This window comes from Candoia aspera, chromosome 10, assembly GCF_035149785.1.
Source record: "Candoia aspera isolate rCanAsp1 chromosome 10, rCanAsp1.hap2, whole genome shotgun sequence".
Classification (NCBI taxonomy): Eukaryota; Metazoa; Chordata; class Lepidosauria; order Squamata; family Boidae; genus Candoia; species Candoia aspera.
In genome coordinates this window covers 20,952,119-20,970,927 of record NC_086162.1, presented here as the reverse complement: position 1 = coordinate 20,970,927, position 18,809 = coordinate 20,952,119, and the positions used below count along the sequence as shown (strand labels likewise).

The following is an 18,809-nucleotide window of genomic DNA, read 5'->3' as shown; positions in this document are numbered from 1 at the left end:
TTTCAGGAGTCCTGTGGGGTCCTTTTGGAGTAGGATGGCCCCCAGGGAGAAGTCTGAGGCGTCGGCTTGGACCACGAACGGCCGTTCTGGGTCCGGGTGCACGAGGATTGGCTCCGTGGTGAACAGCGCTTTCAACTTGTTGAATGCAGTCTGGCACGCGGGAGTCCAATTCAATACTGTGCCCGGATTCTTGGCGCGTCGGGTGTCCCCCACCCCTTTGGTTTTGAGGAGGTCCGTTAGGGGGAGGGCTATCTCTGCGAACCCCCGGGCGAATGATCTGTAAAAATTCGCGAAGCCGAGGAAGCTCTGGAGTTGGCGTCTGTTGCGGGGGCGTTCCCAGTTCAGCACCGCCTCGACTTTTGTGGGGTCCATTTCTATGCCGTCTCCGGAGATTCGGTACCCCAGGTAGTCTAGGCGCGCTTTATGGAATTCGCACTTTGTGGGTTTGGCATAGAGCTGCGCCCTTCTGAGCTTATCGAGGACTTGTCTGACTAGGGTCACATGTTCCTCGTGCGTTTTAGTGTAGATAAGGATGTCGTCTATGTAGACAAGGACCCCTTTGAACAGGTGTTCATGCAGGACCTCATTGATGAGCTGCATAAACACCCCCGGGGCCCCCGCGGGTCCGAACGGCAGCACTTTGTACTGGAAGGCGCCTAGGGGGCAGTTGAACGCAGTCTTCCATTCGTCCCCCTCCCTGATTCGGATGCGAAGGTCCAGTTTGGAGAAGACCTTGCCCGTGGACAGGTGGGCGAGCATGTCTTTCACCAGGGGTAAGGGGTATTTGTTGGACAGGGAAGCCGCGTTTAGGCCCCGGTAGTCGGTGCAGAGCCGTAGGGTGCCGTCTTTCTTCTCCCGGAATAAGACGGGGGCTCCGACCGGTGAGCATGCTGGCTCTATGAATCCCCTGTCTAGGTTTTTATCGATGAACTCCCGGAGGGTTGCCATCTCCTTCGGGGTCATCGAGTAGATCTTTGTTCTAGGTAAGGGGACGTCGGGCAGCAGGTCGATCCGACAGTCCGTCTTGTGGTGGGGGGGTAGTTGGTCAGCTTCCGCCTCTCCGAAGACCTCGGAGAAGTCGGCGTATTGTTCCGGTAGGTCTGCTGTGGTAGCTGCGTTGTCCTGTGTAGTCGCCTCTGCTCGTCCCACAGTGGGGTTGGTTCTGCCCGCCGGAACTGGTGCCCGATACTCGCCGTCGCCAAATGTGAAGGTGCGGGTCTCCCAGTCGATGCGCGGGTTGTTTGTCGCGAGCCATGGCATTCCCAGGACTGCAATGGGTCGTCCGATGTGGGTGACGACGAACGATGTGCGTTCGGTGTGAGTGCCCATTTGCAGGGTGTCATGTTCATCGTTCCAATGGTTTGAATACATCGTAACGTTTCACATGTCACTCTCCTGTTCCGTGTCTGTCATTTGTGGGGAGGGGAATTTCAGCCGTGCCAGGCTGTAATCCCCTTGCTGTTCTGCAGGAATGTATGTTTGGGTTATGACATGTCTTCAAGGTTACTTTCCCAGGCCGATGTGTGATGGTTGCCAACACCTGGGAGGGGGTGGTTGCTATGGTGGGGCGAGGGGCGGGATTGGGTTTGAAGCGAGGGTATTTAGTTTGTATTTGGCGCGCTTTTGCTCATTCTCAGCTTTCTTTGTATTTGCATACTATTCCTTTAATAAATCAGTTATCTTTAAGCCCGAGCTTGTGAGACTGAGTATTTGGGTTTAGGCAATCATTACATAAAGCTGAGAATCATAATGAAATTTTCCGCTAGCCCCCATCCAAGCCTTTGGTGAAGGGGAGAGCTAGCGATGACTTTAACAATGGATGGACGAATCGGGGCGCAACAGCGCTCCAGCGGGGACGGCGCGGCGGAAGCTCGGTCGGGGCTAGCTCATGCCACCTGGAGACCCCAATACCCCACGTTTCCGGAGGTGGAATTCGCTGATCGGCGGGTCAGGCCGCAACGGGCAGAGTCGCGGGGGAGCGACCTCAGCGCGGTGGCCGGTAGCGATGTTCCGGAGTCGGGGATGGGTTTGGAGGTGGAGAGCGGCGCCCCGGTGTGGTCCCCGGAGTGGCTGGCATCCTTGATGGCCCAGGCTGGGACGCGGCGTGGCTGCATGGTTCCAGCGAAGGAGGGCGGCACATCGGCATTTTCGTTGGAGTGGTGGGTGTTCCTGCTGACCGAAGCCGAGCTGCGGTGCGAGCGCTCGGAGGCGCAGCGGGACTGGATGAGGAACTTCCTGTGGCTGGAGATGGCGCTGCTCCACGGGATGCAAGCGCGGCAGGAGAGAGCCATCGTTCCTGCCTGTGTCAGCGCCAAGAAGGGTGCGGCCTCGAGGGGCCTGGGCTGCGTGGAGAGCGGCGGCGGTCGGGCGGGATGCAGCGGAGAGGCCGAGGTGAGACAGCCCGCCTTGGGGCCCGAGGAAGAAGGCGACGCATTCATCGCACTGAGGGCGGAGGAGGTGGACCCACCGAGCGAGGCTGGCGATCAGCGAGAAATCCTGGATTTCGGGCGAGATAGGGGTGGGTTTCAGGGCTTTGTTTGCTGGAAGCATGTCCCTCCGGACTGAGTGGAGGGGCGGGGCTCTGTGGTTTGCTTTAGCATTCTCATGCTGTTTAGCCTTTTGCATTTATATGCTGTTTAACCACTGTAACCTGTTCCTTGCGTTTTGTCATGATCGCAATGTTCAATGCTAATATCTGAATCGTGAAAATTTTCATGCCAATGCTTAGATCTTGTGTAGAGATGAATGGGAGCGTTTCACATGTGGATTCTTTGATGCGTGTCTTCCTATGTATAGGTGCTGATGCGTGTCCCACACTGTAAAATCACTTAGCCCGTCTTTATTCTGCCTAGCCGCATGAACTTGCTGCTTAGTTTAGTTTCTTTAAGGGGGGCGATATGTCATGTTCATCGTTCCAATGGTTTGAATACATCGTAACGTTTCACATGTCACTCTCCTGTTCCGTGTCTGTCATTTGCGGGGAGGGGAATTTCAGCCGTGCCAGGCTGTAATCTCCTTGCTGTTCTGCAGGAATGTATGTTTGGGTTATGACATGTCTTCAAGGTTACTTTCCCAGGCCGATGTGTGATGGTTGCCAACACCTGGGAGGGGGTGGTTGCTATGGTGGGGCGAGGGGCGGGATTGGGTTTGAAGCGAGGGTATTTAGTTTGTATTTGGCGCGCTTTTGCTCATTCTCAGCTTTCTTTGTATTTGCATACTATTCCTTTAATAAATCAGTTATCTTTAAGCCCGAGCTTGTGAGACTGAGTATTTGGGTTTAGGCAATCATTACACAGGGTGACCGGCTCGGTTTGCATCGTGGCTGATTTCCCTCCCGCTGTTGAGCCGTCCAGCTGGTGGAATGCCAGCGGCGTGGGGAGGGGGGAGCAGCGGAGGTCGAGTTTGGCAACTAAGTCGGGGTGGATGAGGTTTTTTGAGCACCCCGAGTCCACTAGTGCCGCGGCCGTGGTGGCTCCGTTGCCGGCAGAGAGTTTGATTGCCGCCATTATAACGGAGCTTTCGCCGTTCCGTCGAGGTGGTCCGCGCTGCTGTCCCACCGCCTGCCTCGCAACGCGTTTCAGGGCAGGCAGGGAGCGTATCCCGCTGGCTGGTCTGGGTCTACGGCGTCCTCTTCCCCCCAGTAGGCGTCCCAGCCTTCCTCTGGTGTCGCTGTGGCTCCGGTCATTCGGCGGTGAGGGGGCGGCGGCGGGTTAGGTGGTTTGGGGCTAGTTTTCGGGGTGGGTTTAGGCACACTGGTCGGCGGTCGGTTGGCGAAGCAATCTGCCGTCTTGTGCCCCAGTTTTCCACACCTCCCGCAGGGCCCGCGATTAAATTTCTTCCTTGGGTATGTGGGGCCGGCCGTCCCCACGTGTGGTGCGGGTACCTTTTTGCAGGTGTTGGTCGTGTCTTCTGTAGTTGTCATGAGGAAGGTGCGGTGCGCGTGTTCTGCTTTCCCCGCGAGGTGGATCCACCCGTGTAGAGTCTCTGGGTCGTCGCGGTAGAGGGCCCATTGAAGTACGTCGCGGTTGAGCCCCCTTTTGAACATTTCCAGCAGGGTGGTCTCGGACCAGTCGTTGACCTTCCCCGCGAGGGCTTTGAACTCAAGGGCGTAGTCCGGGACAGTGCGTGCGCCCTGTTTAAGTCTTTGGAGTGCGCTTTTCGCCCTCACTTTGGCTAGTGGGTCCTGAAAGTAGCTCTTCATCTCGTTGATGAAGGCGGGGAAGTTGGCGAGGGCGGGGGAGCTGGACTCGTACAGTTAGACGTACCAGTCCGCCGCCCGGTCTTGTAGTTTGATCGCCACGGCTGCGATCTTGTCCGCTTCGGAGTCATAGGAGTGTCCGTGCCTCCCCATGAACTCCCTGGCGTTCATGATGAAGAACGACAGTTTCGCGGGGTTCCCATCAAAGAAGATGGGGAAGTCCTTTGGGGCCTGGGCGTTTTGTGAGCCCCTTCCTCTCGCTTCCCGGCCTGTGGCGTCGTCCGCCTGGGCCGTTTGTTGACCTTCATCTGGCCCGTGGGAGTTTGGCGCTTCGCTCGGGGTGTGGACCTGTGCGGGGACATCATTGGGCGGTGCGGGGGGCATCAACGACTGAAGCATGGTCCGGAGTTCCTTCAGTTGGGTCTCCATGGCCGCGAGTCTAGCTTGTGCGTCCTCGTCCGCAATCCGCGCCGCCGCTGGGGCCGGTTCCATCGGTGTGTCGGCGGGGGTGGGTTGCCGGTGGGGTTCAGGCCCTCTCGACCGTTGGTCCGCTTCCTCCGCCGTCGGCTGGGTTGCTTCTTCGTCCTCCCCCGTGCTTACCGCCGTTGTGCTGCCGTTCCACGCCCGTGGCTGGGGTGCGATGTGGGGCGCGGGGTTCTCCGCTGGTCTCGGGAGGTATGTTGCTCCCTCCCGTGGCCGGGTTGCCTCCGTCGCCATCTCCCCTTGGGGTTGGAGCTGAGGATCGGGTTGGGCCGGGTGGGCGTCCATGGCTCCGGGAGTCCGCGGTGCCTCTGGCCTCGATCGGTCCTCCTCTGCTTCTTGCCGTGCGGCTCGCCCCCCTTGTCCGCGTCGCGCCAGCCTCATCGTTCCTGGTCTTCTCGCCGTCTACTCCTCCCGCGGCTCGTTATCGTCCGGTGGGGCTCGGCGAGGCTGAGTTTATGACTCTCAGCTTTGTGTCATGCTCTGCCTACCTCCGAGTAACACACAGACACTGATTCCGATGAAACAGGCTCTGGTTTATTCGCAGTGTAGATACAGTGATAGAAAAAAGCTGAGAGTGACAGGAGCGCGCCGGTGCGGGGTTTAAATACCCCGCGCCGGTCAGCGCCCCCTCACTCGCGGTTACATCACCCCCCTTTGTCCAACATGCTGTCTTGCCAGTAGGTGAGGGGTTGCGAGGCCCCGCTGGCGCTCCGGGATCGCCCATCATCGGTTTCCCTATTCCTCCGGTGATTGCTGTCAGCTGGGCGATCTCCGTTGCGCTAGCGCTAACAGCTTGGGTGTGCCTCGCGATCCGCTTAGCCATTGTCTCTTGTTCTTTAGTCTTTGTAAGTTGATGGCTACTTATCTTGAGCCCCTTCCCCTGTTTCCTTGTTATTGTCATGTGTGCCATTGCGCTGATGTCTTCAGCTCAACGGCACTCATGACACATCTACAGCTACTTTTGGGGATAAAAGGGGTCCCGAAGCTCGCCCACTCCTTGAGTCGTCTTTGGATCCAGACTTGGTGGCTTCTGTCCCTCTAGCTAGAGCCTGGCAGCTTAGTTGGACGTGGGTAGGTGTGTGTGTGAGAAAGAGCAAATGTATCTTGCAACCAGTAAAGTTTTGCTGTTACTTTAAATTCACTGGGTCTCCGTATGTTCCCAAGAGCCTGTTGTGCCTCAGTGTTTGGTTGAAAGTCATTCGTGTGCGTCCCTGATTATTCCCCAGCTGTTGACCAGGGCTGTGTGCCTTGTCTGCTCAAGCTGCACCTATCTGGAAAACCCAGGTAGAAAGCAAGGGGGCTGTCAAGGTCCGTGTGCCTCAACAAGCTGTGAGTCTGTGAGTGACTGACCCTAAGCCGAACCTGGGAGCGTGTGTGCGTAACAATGTATTCATTCATTCATTCATCTGTTTGGACCTCTTTTCTCAAATACTCTGTGAACAAATGAAAGCGGTTTTGTTGTGAATATTCAGTATACATTGAATAATAAGTTGAATTCAGTTTTCTTAACTTTGCATTGTTTAACCAATATTAACTCAAGATACCTAATTACTAATCATGTTTTCTTTCTAAGATGTTCATTTTTAAACAGGCGAGACATGAAGAAAATGGATTGCAAATTACAGAGAAATGATACATCTGAGGGATAATTAACTTCTCTTTCAGGGATGGAAAAATTGCAATCTGATCACCATCTCTCACCTCCCTTCTTCTAGTCTCCAGATGCTCTGCCAAGATGTGATGGTAAAGCACCAGCTTTGACAGGTGCTGTTTTTAAGATGTTTTCCTTAACATAAGGGGAGGCTGAATTCACCCATGTGCCCACTTCAAACTCACCCACCCACCCCTAACATGTTTAGGGAGGTCACCAAGTTTTTTTGCAGATCCTCCTTGGCCCTTGAAAGCCTACAGATTTTTCAAAGAAGATATTGGCCCTGGTTGGAAAAGATGCCCCTTGCTTCTTTCCTGAAGATGTGGATCCCCAAGATGGAAGTCCTAAGGTGTTTTTATACCCACTAAAGGCTGGAGACACCCACTTTAAGGAAGTGGATTTGGGAGCAGCATTTTAAACAGTGTTTTGTATTGGGGTGGGCAACTGTTTTGTCCCCAAATGTTCACATGGAGCTGGGTGATAGGATGAGGTTCCCTTCCCCTCTCAGTGGGGAAAATGGCCCTCCCAGTTCTCTTGCTGTATCAGGAACTGCTATTGGGGAGAGTTTTGAGTCTCCTTCCACGTGAACTTGGTGACATCAGGATTGTCACAATAAACTGGGTGGAGATGGCAAGAGGTTGGTGGGACTGCAAGGTTACTTGAAGTTGATTGTACCAGGAAAGAGGTGAAGTTCTACCCTTTGGACTGCAGATGTTATATACCTTTATTGCCCGGTAATAAAGTAATAATTTTGTTAAACATTACAGTTAAAAAGATAAAAACTAATACAAATTAAAAGAATAAAGAAAAAAATAGGAGGTGCAGAAAAGAAAAAAAATAGAAAAATAGAACAGAAAGAAAAAATAAGAATATAGTAAAGAAAAAGAAAAGAAATATATAAAGAAATTACTTCCCCCTTCATCACAAGTACAAACAATTTTAATAACTTATCACCTTCTTTTAAAATACAGCAAATGATCTCTTCATCCCATATCTCATCTCTTACCTATAAACAAATCCTTAAAGCCTCGTCGTTCAGTCCTGATCAGCAAAAGTCCATTTAGGGTTACCAGAGATGACATAGCTATTTTAAACCTGATCAAATAAACCAACTATATATATTTTTTACTTTTAACAATCTTGATCTTTATTCCCTTCAAATAATGTTTGAATTTGATTTCTTTTCATTTTTTCTTTGTCTCTTCTCACAAAATCCTTCAAAACTTTACCAGATCTCTTTTGTAAATCCAATATAGGAAAGTTATCCAAGTCACTCTTCTGGTTTGTTATGTGTATATTCCTTTTAATTATTAAGACATCAGCCGGTTCCTTTTGTATATCCAGTGTAGCATCTTTTTCCATGTCATTCTTGTAGCTTGTCATTTTAAAATCCACTTTCAGATCAGTCTCAGTCTTGTCTGGTAAAACTTGTTCTTCTCAAGGGGGGCAACCAGACAGCCATTTCTCAGGGATGCCGTAATGTGAGTCTCAATTTGGGCAGGGCAGGGGAGGGAAACATTATGGATGCAGGAGAGATTTGCTCCCCTGCTACCGAAATGGCCTTCAGTTCCTAGGATTTTGCAAAACTGCCAGAAAGCACACCTCCCTTTCAAGAAGATCGTACCCAGAGCAGGCTATGGCATCAGCCCTGGCAGGATGACTGGGCAGGCCTATTTCATGATAGCCAGTTTGATCTAGTGGTTGATGCACCAAGCTAGAAACCAGGAGGCTGTGAGTTCTAGTCCCACCTTGGGCATGAAAGCCAGCTGGGTGACCTTGGGCCAGTCACTCCCTCTCAGCCCAAGAGCCAATTGGGTGTGGTATGAAAGTTCTAGTCCCACCTGAGGCAAGAAAGCTGGCTGGGTGACCTTGGGCCAGTCACTCTCTCTCAGCCCAACCCACCTCACAGGGTTGTTGTTGTGGGGAAAATAGGAGGAAGGAGTATTAGGTATGTTCCCTGCCTTGAGTTATTTATAAAAATAATAAAGGCAGGAATAAAATAAAATAAAAAGATCCCTTCCATGTCTTCCAGGGCCTCAGGGGGGAGGCAGAGGCCAGTGGTGGGCCAGGCTGCTGAGCGAGGGTGCTTAGCTCCTTTGGCTTGGAAATGCCTTTTCTGTTCCTCTTCAATTCCACCCTGCAGCCTCAGCCGTCCCTCTCCCATCTGGCTCCCGGCTGTTTCTCAAGCCAGCTTCCAGACTTCCAGGCCGGACTGCAGCGGGTTGGCAAGGGGGTCAGGCTGGTGCTCAGGGTGTACCAGGGAGACTGCAGCCCAGATTGGCTGTTCCCAGGCTTCTTGCCCCCCTCGTCACTGGCGGGCTCCTGGGCGGACCCGTCTACTGGTGCTTGGAAGGGACTCTGCCCTCCCCCTAGTCCGCATGGCCTTCCCAAAATTAGGTTTAGCTTATCCCTGGATGGGCTTATCCACAAGGATATACAGTAATACTTTTTTAAACTACCCATTTATCCCATGTATACTCATGGATAAGCTCATCCCTGGAAAAGCAGACTCTCGGATTTTAAAGAAAAATACCATGAAAAATGCAGGTCAGCTTCTCTGCAGGTGGTGCATTTTTCATGGTATTTTGGTTAAAAATCCAAGGGTCTTCTTATCCGTGGATGGGCTTATCCACAAGTATATGTGGTAGATGCTTTCACACGCAGGCCGCTTCCCACCTCATCTCCTCCGACTCTAGCACAGACCTCCCTATTTTGTTTCTTCCCCCTCATGGACCTGCGTAGCTGCAATGCTACAGGAATCAGAGCAACGGAGAGCAGGCGGTTCTCTCGTTCCTACGTTCCCTTGTAGGTCCATGGCAGCTTTTTGGCAAGGAAGAACCGATAGTCCAGCTGCACAGAAAGCAAGGAGCAACATTCCTATGTTGCAGCTTAAAAAATAATACAGGGAGGGGAGGGCTTGCTGCACTGTGGGTAAGTGAGGGTGGGACATGCTTCACTCAGCTGGGCAGAAACGGACTGGTGCCCCCGGGAGATGTGAGGCTGAATGCAGCGTGAGCTCCTAGGGCTGAGGGTGGACGAAAAGGGCCACTGTTGATGGATCGGTCCAAAGATATAAAACCCAGCAAATGCCGATCAAGAGAGAACAGAGCAGCCCAGCAGCCTAGGATGAAATGGCTGCCCAGGGCAGTGACCAGCCACTGGGAGGGGGCACATGCCAGGCAGTGCAGTCAGTCAGAGCCTTGGACGGGAATGGGTGGGACAAACCCTCTATCCAGTGTTTTTCAACGATGGCAACTTGAAGATCTGTGGACTTCAACTCCCAGAATTCCCCAGCCAGCATGCTGGGGGTTGAAATCCATGCATGCTGGCTGGGGAATTCTGGGAGTTGAAGTCCATGCATGCTGGCTGGGGAATTCTGGGAGTTGAAGTCCACGCATGCTGGCTGGGGAATTCCGGGAGTTGAAGTCCACGCATGCTGGCTGGGCAATTCTGGGAGTTGAAATCCATGCATGCTGGCTGGGCAATTCTGGGAGTTGAAATCCATGCATGCTGGCTGGGCAATTCTGGGAGTTGAAATCCATGCATGCTGGCTGGGGAATTCTGGGAGTTGAAGTCCATGCATGCTGGCTGGGCAATTCTGGGAGTTGAAATCCATGCATGCTGGCTGGGGAATTCCGGGAGTTGAAGTCCATGCATGCTGGCTGGGCAATTCTGGGAGTTGAAATCCATGCATGCTGGCTGGGGAATACCGGGAGTTGAAGTCCACACATTTTCAAGTTGCCAAGTTTGAGAAACACTGTCCCACAGTGTCTGCTATTTCTAAGAAACCGAAACCTAAGGCAGTCCAAAGCTACTTTCTTTTTCTTGTAAATCAGCCCTTTTCACCGCTGGCATCTGTAGGAAACCACGCTGTTGTTTTCGCTCTCCTTGGGTGGTTCTCTTTTGCTCTGGTACTTCCTGATCTGTCAAGGGCTGAATGCCAGGAGTTCCTGTTGGATTAAACGTGAGCCCCGTGGGCCTCTTGCGCCCCATAGTTTCTTTAAGAGGGAGTATCTTGAGGGGACGTGGGCAGCCCTAAGCAGGGGTGGGGGAGGGCTGGAGCCCCTTGTCTGTGGGAGCTCTGCTACATCCATCTTGGTGGAAAAGATGAGGTTCCTGTGTTCTTCTTTCCTTTCTACATACTTAGTTTTTCCCTAAACTCTCAGCCCGACAGCTGCCAAGGGCTGCATGGAAAAAAGGGCAATTCCAGGCCCCCCACATGGTGCCCAGAATGGAGGAGAGCAGCACACATCCTGCGCTTTCTTCTGGTGAAGAAGAAGGAAGAGAGGGAAAGGAAGTGGGAGTGGCAACAAACAAACAGGCCGCTTCCCACCTCATCTCCTCCGACACTAGCACAGACCTCCCTATTTTGTTTCTTCCCCCTCATGGACCTGTGTAGCTGCAATGCTACAGGAATCAGAGCAACGGAGAGCAGGCGGTTCTCTCGTTCCTACGTTCCCTTGTAGGTCCATGGCAGCTTTTTGGCAAGGAAGAACCGATAGTCCAGCTGCACAGAAACCCCTTCTGCAATTCTAGCTCCCTCTTGTCTGCATGCATCAGCTGCTTTTTTTGTATGTGGCCTTTGCTATTTCAGCTGTTCCTTTAAAAGGCTTTGGGCCTCTTGCCTCTCATGAAGGAAATCTGTGGCACAAGGAAGGGCACTTTCTTGTCTGGTTGTTGGCAAGACCTGTGGGAGGAATCCATAAGTTGTCTGGATCAGGGACATACTGATAGAAGAGTGTGTTGCATTGTTGTAAGCAAATTCAGTAAGAGGTTTGAAGTCAGTCCAGTTGTCTTGCTTTTATGAAATATAGCATCTTAAATATTGCTGCAAGAGTTGGTTAACCTCAGATTCTCCACTGAATGCTGGATGATGTGAGGAAGACAAATTAATTTTAATATTTAATAAGAGCAAGAGGGCCTTCCAAAGTTTGGAACTGGACTGACTTCCTCTGTCTGAAATCATGTGATTGACCAATCCTCCATATCTAGAATCTGTTATCTAAAAAAAGAGCTGAGCTGTTTCCTGGGCCATTGGGAGGCCTTTGCAAGGCATAAAAAGAGCCAGTTTGGTAAATAAATCCATTATTACCAGGATGCTTGTATATCCCTTCACTGGGGGAAGATTGGTAATAAAATCTAGAGAAACAGTGTCCCAGGGCTGTGGCAGGACCAATAGAGGTGCAATAATCTAGCCAGCTTAACAGGAATTCGTTTTGCTCTACAACAGACATGACCAGAGGAAATATAATCCTTAATGTCTGTGCTGACATGTGGCCACCAGCACTATCTACACCCAAAGAGGCTTAAATCTTCACACCTGTTCCCAATTGCTCCAAACCACTCTATTTGAGAGTGTGGCTTCAGTGTAAAAGAGGTTGTGGACACTGGTGTGTGTGTTGCTCTGTTTTCATGGCCTGGCAGTTCTGGCTGTGGGCCAGAGGAGGTCCCTCAAGAACAGATCTTCCATCTCAAGAACAGATTCTCCTGTCTGGGTGAATGATACTGACAGGCAACAGGCAATCCTAACTCAGGGATTAACAATCAGGCTATATATCTATGTGATGTGGCTGACCCAGCTGGGTAAATGTTTAATACTGAGTGTCAGTGGTAAACATTAATAGATGCCCTGGTCAAACAGGGAGTACCATGTTTGGTGGTCTTCCACATGCTGTAACAATGGCTTGGAGGCTGCCATTTTCTGCTGTCTTTAATGGGGAAATGACTGTGTTGAAAAAACTACAGTAGCCTAACTGGGATAGAGACCCCAAAGAGAGTCAAGGAGGCTTACCAACATCTGCTTCATCCTTATATACAGTTCCAAGGCCAGCATGTGTGTGTATGTATGTGTGTAGCAGGAAGAAACAGATCACTCTCTGTTAACTTTCTTGCCCTTATTTGCAGGAGAAAACCGACCATGGGATTGGATGAGAGGAAATGCCATAATGTGCTTCATTTGGTTCTGGCTTCACAACCACTTTAACTTTTAGTTAATTAGCAGGAAAAGGACTGTCAGTGTTTCAGAGAAAGGCCTGTCTGACACAATGTTTATTGTGGTTTTAATGAAAGATTACAAAGCTGAAAAAGGGATATTCTATATGAAAAACATATATTCTACTTTTTGCTTATAGATCCTCCTCTATTTTTTTTTTCCAAACTAACTGAATACATTTTAATGTCAGAGTTTGGGGAAATCCTTTTAATGAATTGATTAGATTTAATGATTGAAACAAATTAAAACATTAAAAAAATCAAATGGTATTGACAAAAGACGTTATTTCTCAAAGGTAAAATCAAAACATCTTTGGGGTTGAATTGCATCTGAACCCTCCAAATGAGCCACTTCCTTAATTCTTTGGGACTCAGATGCTTTTTTCAATACAGGAAACCAACATTAACAAAAGATGTTGGTCAGCTGGATTCCAGTAAGAACAGACAATAGGAGAGTAACTCTGAAGCTTCCTTGAACTGACCAAGAATTATCTTTAGCTTCCACCAGGCTGATGGAACCAACTTCAAACATGGACTTTTCATCTGTGGCTATAGTGTCACCAGGAGCAATGGTCTTTGCTTCAGTTGTAGTACAACCTCTACCATAGAAGGGTTTTTTCATAGTACCTAGAAAAGATAAAAAAGAGGACAAGTAGCCTCAACTAATTGCTGCTAATACAAAGGAAAAGGTAGAGACGCTTCAAGTCTTAGTGACTTCATGGACACGTTGATGTAGTTTTCAGAGCACACCACAGAAGTGGTTTCCCATTGCCTTGTGCCAAGAGGTGTTCCTGGCTTTCCAGTGGAGCTCATCCAAAGGCCAGCCAGGTCCAACCTTGCTGAGCATTTCAGGACAATGTATATGTTCATGTGAGTGTGTGTTTGGGCACACATGTACACAGACACACAAACACATATCTTTGGATCTGCTCCCAAACAGTGGAAAATGGCAGGACACAGGATTAGCCCAGTGCAGTCACCAAGTGGTTCTTGTCCTACAAGGGACTCTCTGCAGTTAAGTCCCCATATTACTAGGTGCTTGCAAGGAACTGCAGCCAAGACAAAATTTGCAGTTCAGCTGCACAAATTGAGGAAATTAATTCTGTCTGCCAGCCAGGACTAAATGTGTTCTGTCAACGTAGCTGGACACTTCCTCACTCCAAGTATTTTGGTTTCAGTTTTACCTTCAGTAAATATCCCAGTAATGTTCACGCATTGGTCCTCTTTTTCAGGACATTTGATCACTGTGGCCCCACAAGGGGTGGAAGAGAGATTAAAACAGGCGGGGCATTCCAAATTGCTGGTTTTCGTGTCTCCGCTAGGTACTGTGGAGAAAGGGATAAGCGCGAGAAATAGCTGAATCAGCAACCTTGTAAATAAAAAATTGCATTCTTTCCAACCACAAGAAACATTTTCCCAGTTATGTCTCTTTTTCAGAGAAAACCATGATGGTGTGGTGGTGTGGCTGCAAAAGCTCCATTGCAGAACTGGCTGCCATGTTTTGGTAACCAAATATGTAAGACCGAGTCCCTGTAGTTTTCAATATGACACCCGTGCATTGCCAAAATGCTTGTCCTACTTGAGCTTTTTAAATATTATTTTTCATTTTAACACCTTGAATAGCAACCAAACCTTTACCACCCCCACCTTAGGGGGTTTCTTTCATTTCCCTTTCATTAAGAGGGATGCCTCTTAGTCCTACTGAGGTCTCCTTGAAACATAAAAATGCTGAATGGCCACAGCCGGGGTCTTAGCTTGGAAGCCCAGAAAAAGCAAACAGCAAGTCAGAATTCTGTGTAGTATGTGGAGACTTGGAGGGTTAATAAGAATATTTGTGAGCTTGCCTTGAGATAAAAGGGTCTTCAGTGACTAGACAACCCCCACAGAAGCCACTCTCTGAATGGGGAAACCACAGAGGCTGTTTTATGGAAGCATCCCGCAGATTCTCAGTATTCCAGGGGTGCTCAACACCACCACGATATTGGGGTCCCAGGCCTTAGCTGACCTGCTGAATTGCTATTGCATGAACTGCAGTCCATGCCTGATGCACATACCTTCAGGAACAGTATTGCAGTTGTCTGTCTCACAGCATTTGGTAGCCGTCCTGAAATATTTGCCTTCTCCAAATGTGAATTTTATGTTGAGTTCTTTGCATGATGGAAGGCAGCTTTGTAAGCTGTATGGTTTACTTGAGTCACCTACTGTAAAGGAAGCAATAGATTAATTCCAGTAATGTACTGTTGAAGCATCAGGTTTACCTGCTTTGGGAAAATAATCATGGAGCTAAAATCTCTCTGCACTTAGGAGAGAGAGAGAAAAAAATTGGTTCATCTCCCATCTGTAGTTGGGGCCCCAGAGAGAGGAGGAGACCTTCTCCCCCCAACCCTGGTTTATACCGACGCTGTTTCACCTCCCACCATGGCAACCTCTGTCTGCCTCCTCTGGTTGCACCTCCCCACTCTCGCTCCCTTCTTTCCCACTCAACCTTCTTTTCACACTCTTCGGCCCTCTTTCTGCAAGTAGATAAGCCATTCCCCATCTCGGGTCTCAGAGCCTGTTCCAGGGTCTTCCAACCCTTGTTGTGACCAAACAACAGGAAGCAGGGCAGCCTTTACAGCAGGAAAGCTTGGGGATGGGAGGGAGGTATGATAAGTCAGTCGTGGGAAATGGCCTTCGCTGGGTAAATGAGGTGTCGGTGGGTGGGTGGGTGGTGTCATGGCGTGCTAATGATGCCATAAAGCTCGTCCAGCGCTCAGGACGCTAGGAACTCTTTGAAGGAAATCAGCAGGATGACAAAAAACTTTCCTAGTGCCGAACACAACATCCTTCCCATTGTGCTTCTCCAGAACAGATACTCTATTCTTGCCCCATCCCAGATCCAGGTTGATGGAAAGACTCTGCCACATGGGACTCTATTGTAACTTCCATAAGGACAGTCAAAATAATTATATCTTCCTCTTACTGTATCCATACCCAGGAAGAATGAGTAAATATTATACGAACCCCCTGCCTGCGGTTAGAAAAACTTTTATTACCTGTACAGTAATAGTTGCCTAGAAATATTTTATGGGAGAAACTAGAAAATGTAAGAATTTAAAGGTGCCTCCTTTTTTTTTGATTCAGAACTTTAACACATCGTTAAAAGTGAGATGCAACCCACAAGGGACCTTGTCTGACTGGATCTGTACACAGAGGGGAGTCTGCCAAGGATGCATTTTCATTTCAGCTCTGCTCAGTCTCTATCATCTATCTATCATCCATCCATCCATCCATCCATCATCTTCCATGCTCCTAAAACTGAAGGCCATAAGATCCCAATACTTTATGTGGTTCATGCTTAAAAGGGCACTAAGATCTGTACTTCACTATATCAATAAAATGGGTTGCTTTCAAGGATGCATTAGAGCTAGGACCAATGAAGTTTTTGAGATCCACACCTGCTGCCCCTAGGGGGGTAGCAAATGCCACAATTAGATGGGAAACAAGGATGTCTAAAATTGAGGTATGAGCTTGGAAGTTGATAGTCAATTACTGGATGAAAACCCAGTTTTTTTCAAGAGCTCTGTTGTCTTTAGGTTTTATGGACAATTACTCTTCCAACTGGAAAATGGCAGTAGAACCATAACTAGCATCACTTGAGTTATCAGAGACATTTTTAATGGCTCTGGGATATGAACAGGCGAAACAAACACCCAAAGAGGAATTGATACGGAGCATCAAGGTGAGGTCAACAGGTTGTCACAGAACAACAGGCTTTGGGTGGCAAAGGATATTTGAGCATCTGCAAAGTATTAACATGGTCTTACCTTCCCCAGGATAAGAAAAAGATTTCCTAAGGCCAAACACAATATCCTTCCCTCTGTGTTTTTCCAGAGTAGATACTCTACCTCCACCCCATCACAGATCCAGGAGGATAGAAAGACTCTACCACTTGCTATTTGATTGTAACTTCTATAGGGACAGTCAAAATAATTATATCTTCCTCTTACTGTATCCATACCCAGGAAGAATGAGTAAATATTATACAAACCCCCTGCCTGCAGTTAGAAAAACTTTTATTACCTGTACAGTAGCTAAATGTTGTGTCGCCATAATAAAAATAAAGCAACGGCTGATGCAAGGCTGAACAATGTGGTTTTTCCCTTTAAAATAGGTTTATATGTAAACTGCTGGTCATTGATAAAAAATAAATTAAGAATTGTTGTGCTTCAATGGCTGAGGAGCAGGTGTGACTAAGCTGGGTCATGATATGTCTGATAGGGTTAAGATGTCACGGGAACAGGATTATCTCTTTTCCTGGAACAGTACTATAAAGAGTCTGTGATATTTTGTTAGAAACACAGTGATGCTAGGGATATATTTGTCGGTTTAGCCAGCAGATTGAAAAGAAATGCTGGTTTACTGATGTAAGACTGAAGCAGTTGCTGCAACTTTAATCCAGCTTGGGGTGAAATCGCTTTCAAAATAATGCCGTGGGCAGGTCAAAAGATTATCTCTCCATTTGGGAATGGACTGTATTATGGATAAAAAAGGCACTTATTTCAGTTCCTGGGCCCCTTCCTCTTAACTTTTCCACACCTCCTGCTTTTTGCAAATCCACGCATCCATAGCAGGCCTCATTCTTCTCTCCGGTTCCCCACTCCTAAAGGCCTCTTAACATTTTGTATGCCATATTTAACCAGTTTGAGAAATACAAAAGCTACTGGAACGTGTTCCCAGAGGCATCTGCACTTACCAATGGTATTTTCTTGATTTTGTGAGTAGCATTTGGTCCCGGTACAAGTCTTAGACGGTGTTGTAGAGTCATGACAGGTCAAGACCTTTTCTGAAGAGAAGAAGACGGAATAAAAAATATTAGTTTTTTTTCCTTTCCTGAAAAAATTCTGTCCTTAGAATTCCTCTGAGATGGTATATATTCTTTCTTGCAAATAACCATGGAAGAAATGCTGCACCCCCCAGACATGCCAGCAAAATACAACCTGTAGAGATCATGGCATGCTATGATTCATGCTCTGGCTTTTGTTGTTGTGGAGTTTTGGAGTTTGATAGATTTAGAGCAGATGAGCTTTATCTTTGGAATAAGGAGGGACTGAAAGCTGCGAAGGATTCATGTGTAGAAGGAAAGGAGTTCAGCAAAAGGCCTGGAGGTGCTCAAGAAGAACAGCTTTTCCTCCCTGGGTGAACGAGGCAGAGTAGCACCAGGCAATCTTAACTTAGAATCAGCAGGAACACGACATATCTGCCTGCCACGGCTGACCCAGCCAGCCACTCTCTGGGACAGGGTTTCTCAAACAGGGTTCCCTGGCACCCTCAGGTTCCGCAAGAGTTCACTAGGGGTTCCCTGGGAGGTCACGATTTATTTAAAAATAATTTCAAATTCGGACAAATTCACATTAAAGAGGTAAGATTTATTCTTTATTTTTAGTATAAGAAGACTGTTAGTGTCATGTTACCCATTTCAGTGTTCTGTTAACATTGTAACGTTTCACATGTCATCTTCTGTTCCGTGTTCATTCGCCCATCCAGGCTTTTTCCATTCCTCTGCCCTCCGTTGTTCTGAGGGCTTGGAATGTATGTTTGGGTTTGCGCTCCTGCTCAAGGTTACTTTCCCAGGCGCGTCTAACGGTTCCTAGCACCTGGGAGGGGGTGCGCACTGACGAGGGATTGGGGCGGAACTTGCTCACAGGCAATGCTTTTAAGTTTGTATTTGGCGCGCTTTTGCTCATTCTCAGCTTTCTCTGTATCTGCATACTATTCCTTTAATAAATCAGTTATCTTTAAGCCCGAGCTTGTGAGACTGAGTATTTGGGATTAGGCAACCATTACATAAAGCTGAGAATCATTTCAATCATCTTCCGCTAGCCCCATCTATTCGTTGGGTAAGAGGGAACGCTAGCGATGACCGAACATCAGCTTCGCGCGAGTGAAGGGAGCGAGGAAGAGCAGGAGGCGGCAAGGATCCGGCCAGCTCTAACCTCGAGAGCGCAAAGAGCGGCACGTCGGGAGATGCGGGATGTCCAATTAGATGAGTTGCTGATATCCATGCAGGAGAGCCTCAGGAGTGAACACAAAACCGTAATGGAGAGAACAACGAGGAGGGGGTCTCCACAACTATCCTGGGAGCCCGAAATCCCCTTGTCACCGAGGGTGGTGGTAACCAACCAACCCCTGGAAGAGCCGGTCACTCCTGCTCGTATGAGAGCATTAGAGGACAAAATGAATCTAATAGTGACAATCCTTAAGGATCTCCCCAGGGGTGCAGAGCCCACCCCGGAAGATTGGGAGGAAGAGCCGTCACAATACCCAAGGCATAGCACCCTACCACCCAGGGGAAGAAGCAAGACCCGAGCATCCCATCAGGTGGGGGGGTGAGAGGCAAGACCTCCCAGGGATCGGCCACCCATGGGGGCTCGGCGTACGCTGACATTCACGGAGCCGCCACAGCCAGCTGAGCCGGTAAGAAACTTCCCACCGTTTGGAGTGAAG

At 48.9% G+C, this 18,809-nt stretch overlaps 1 protein-coding gene across 1 annotated transcript in view; it reads right to left on the bottom strand.

The window, feature by feature from the left end:
- LOC134503526 (phospholipase A2 inhibitor and Ly6/PLAUR domain-containing protein-like) overlaps positions 1–18,809 on the bottom strand; it is a 137,591-nt gene that overhangs the window by 77,051 nt on the left and 41,731 nt on the right. Inside the window, exon 3 of the mRNA XM_063312328.1 lies at positions 14,378–14,524. Within this exon, the coding sequence (XP_063168398.1) occupies positions 14,378–14,524 (147 nt within the window). The remainder of the gene's footprint in view (positions 1–14,377; positions 14,525–18,809) is intronic.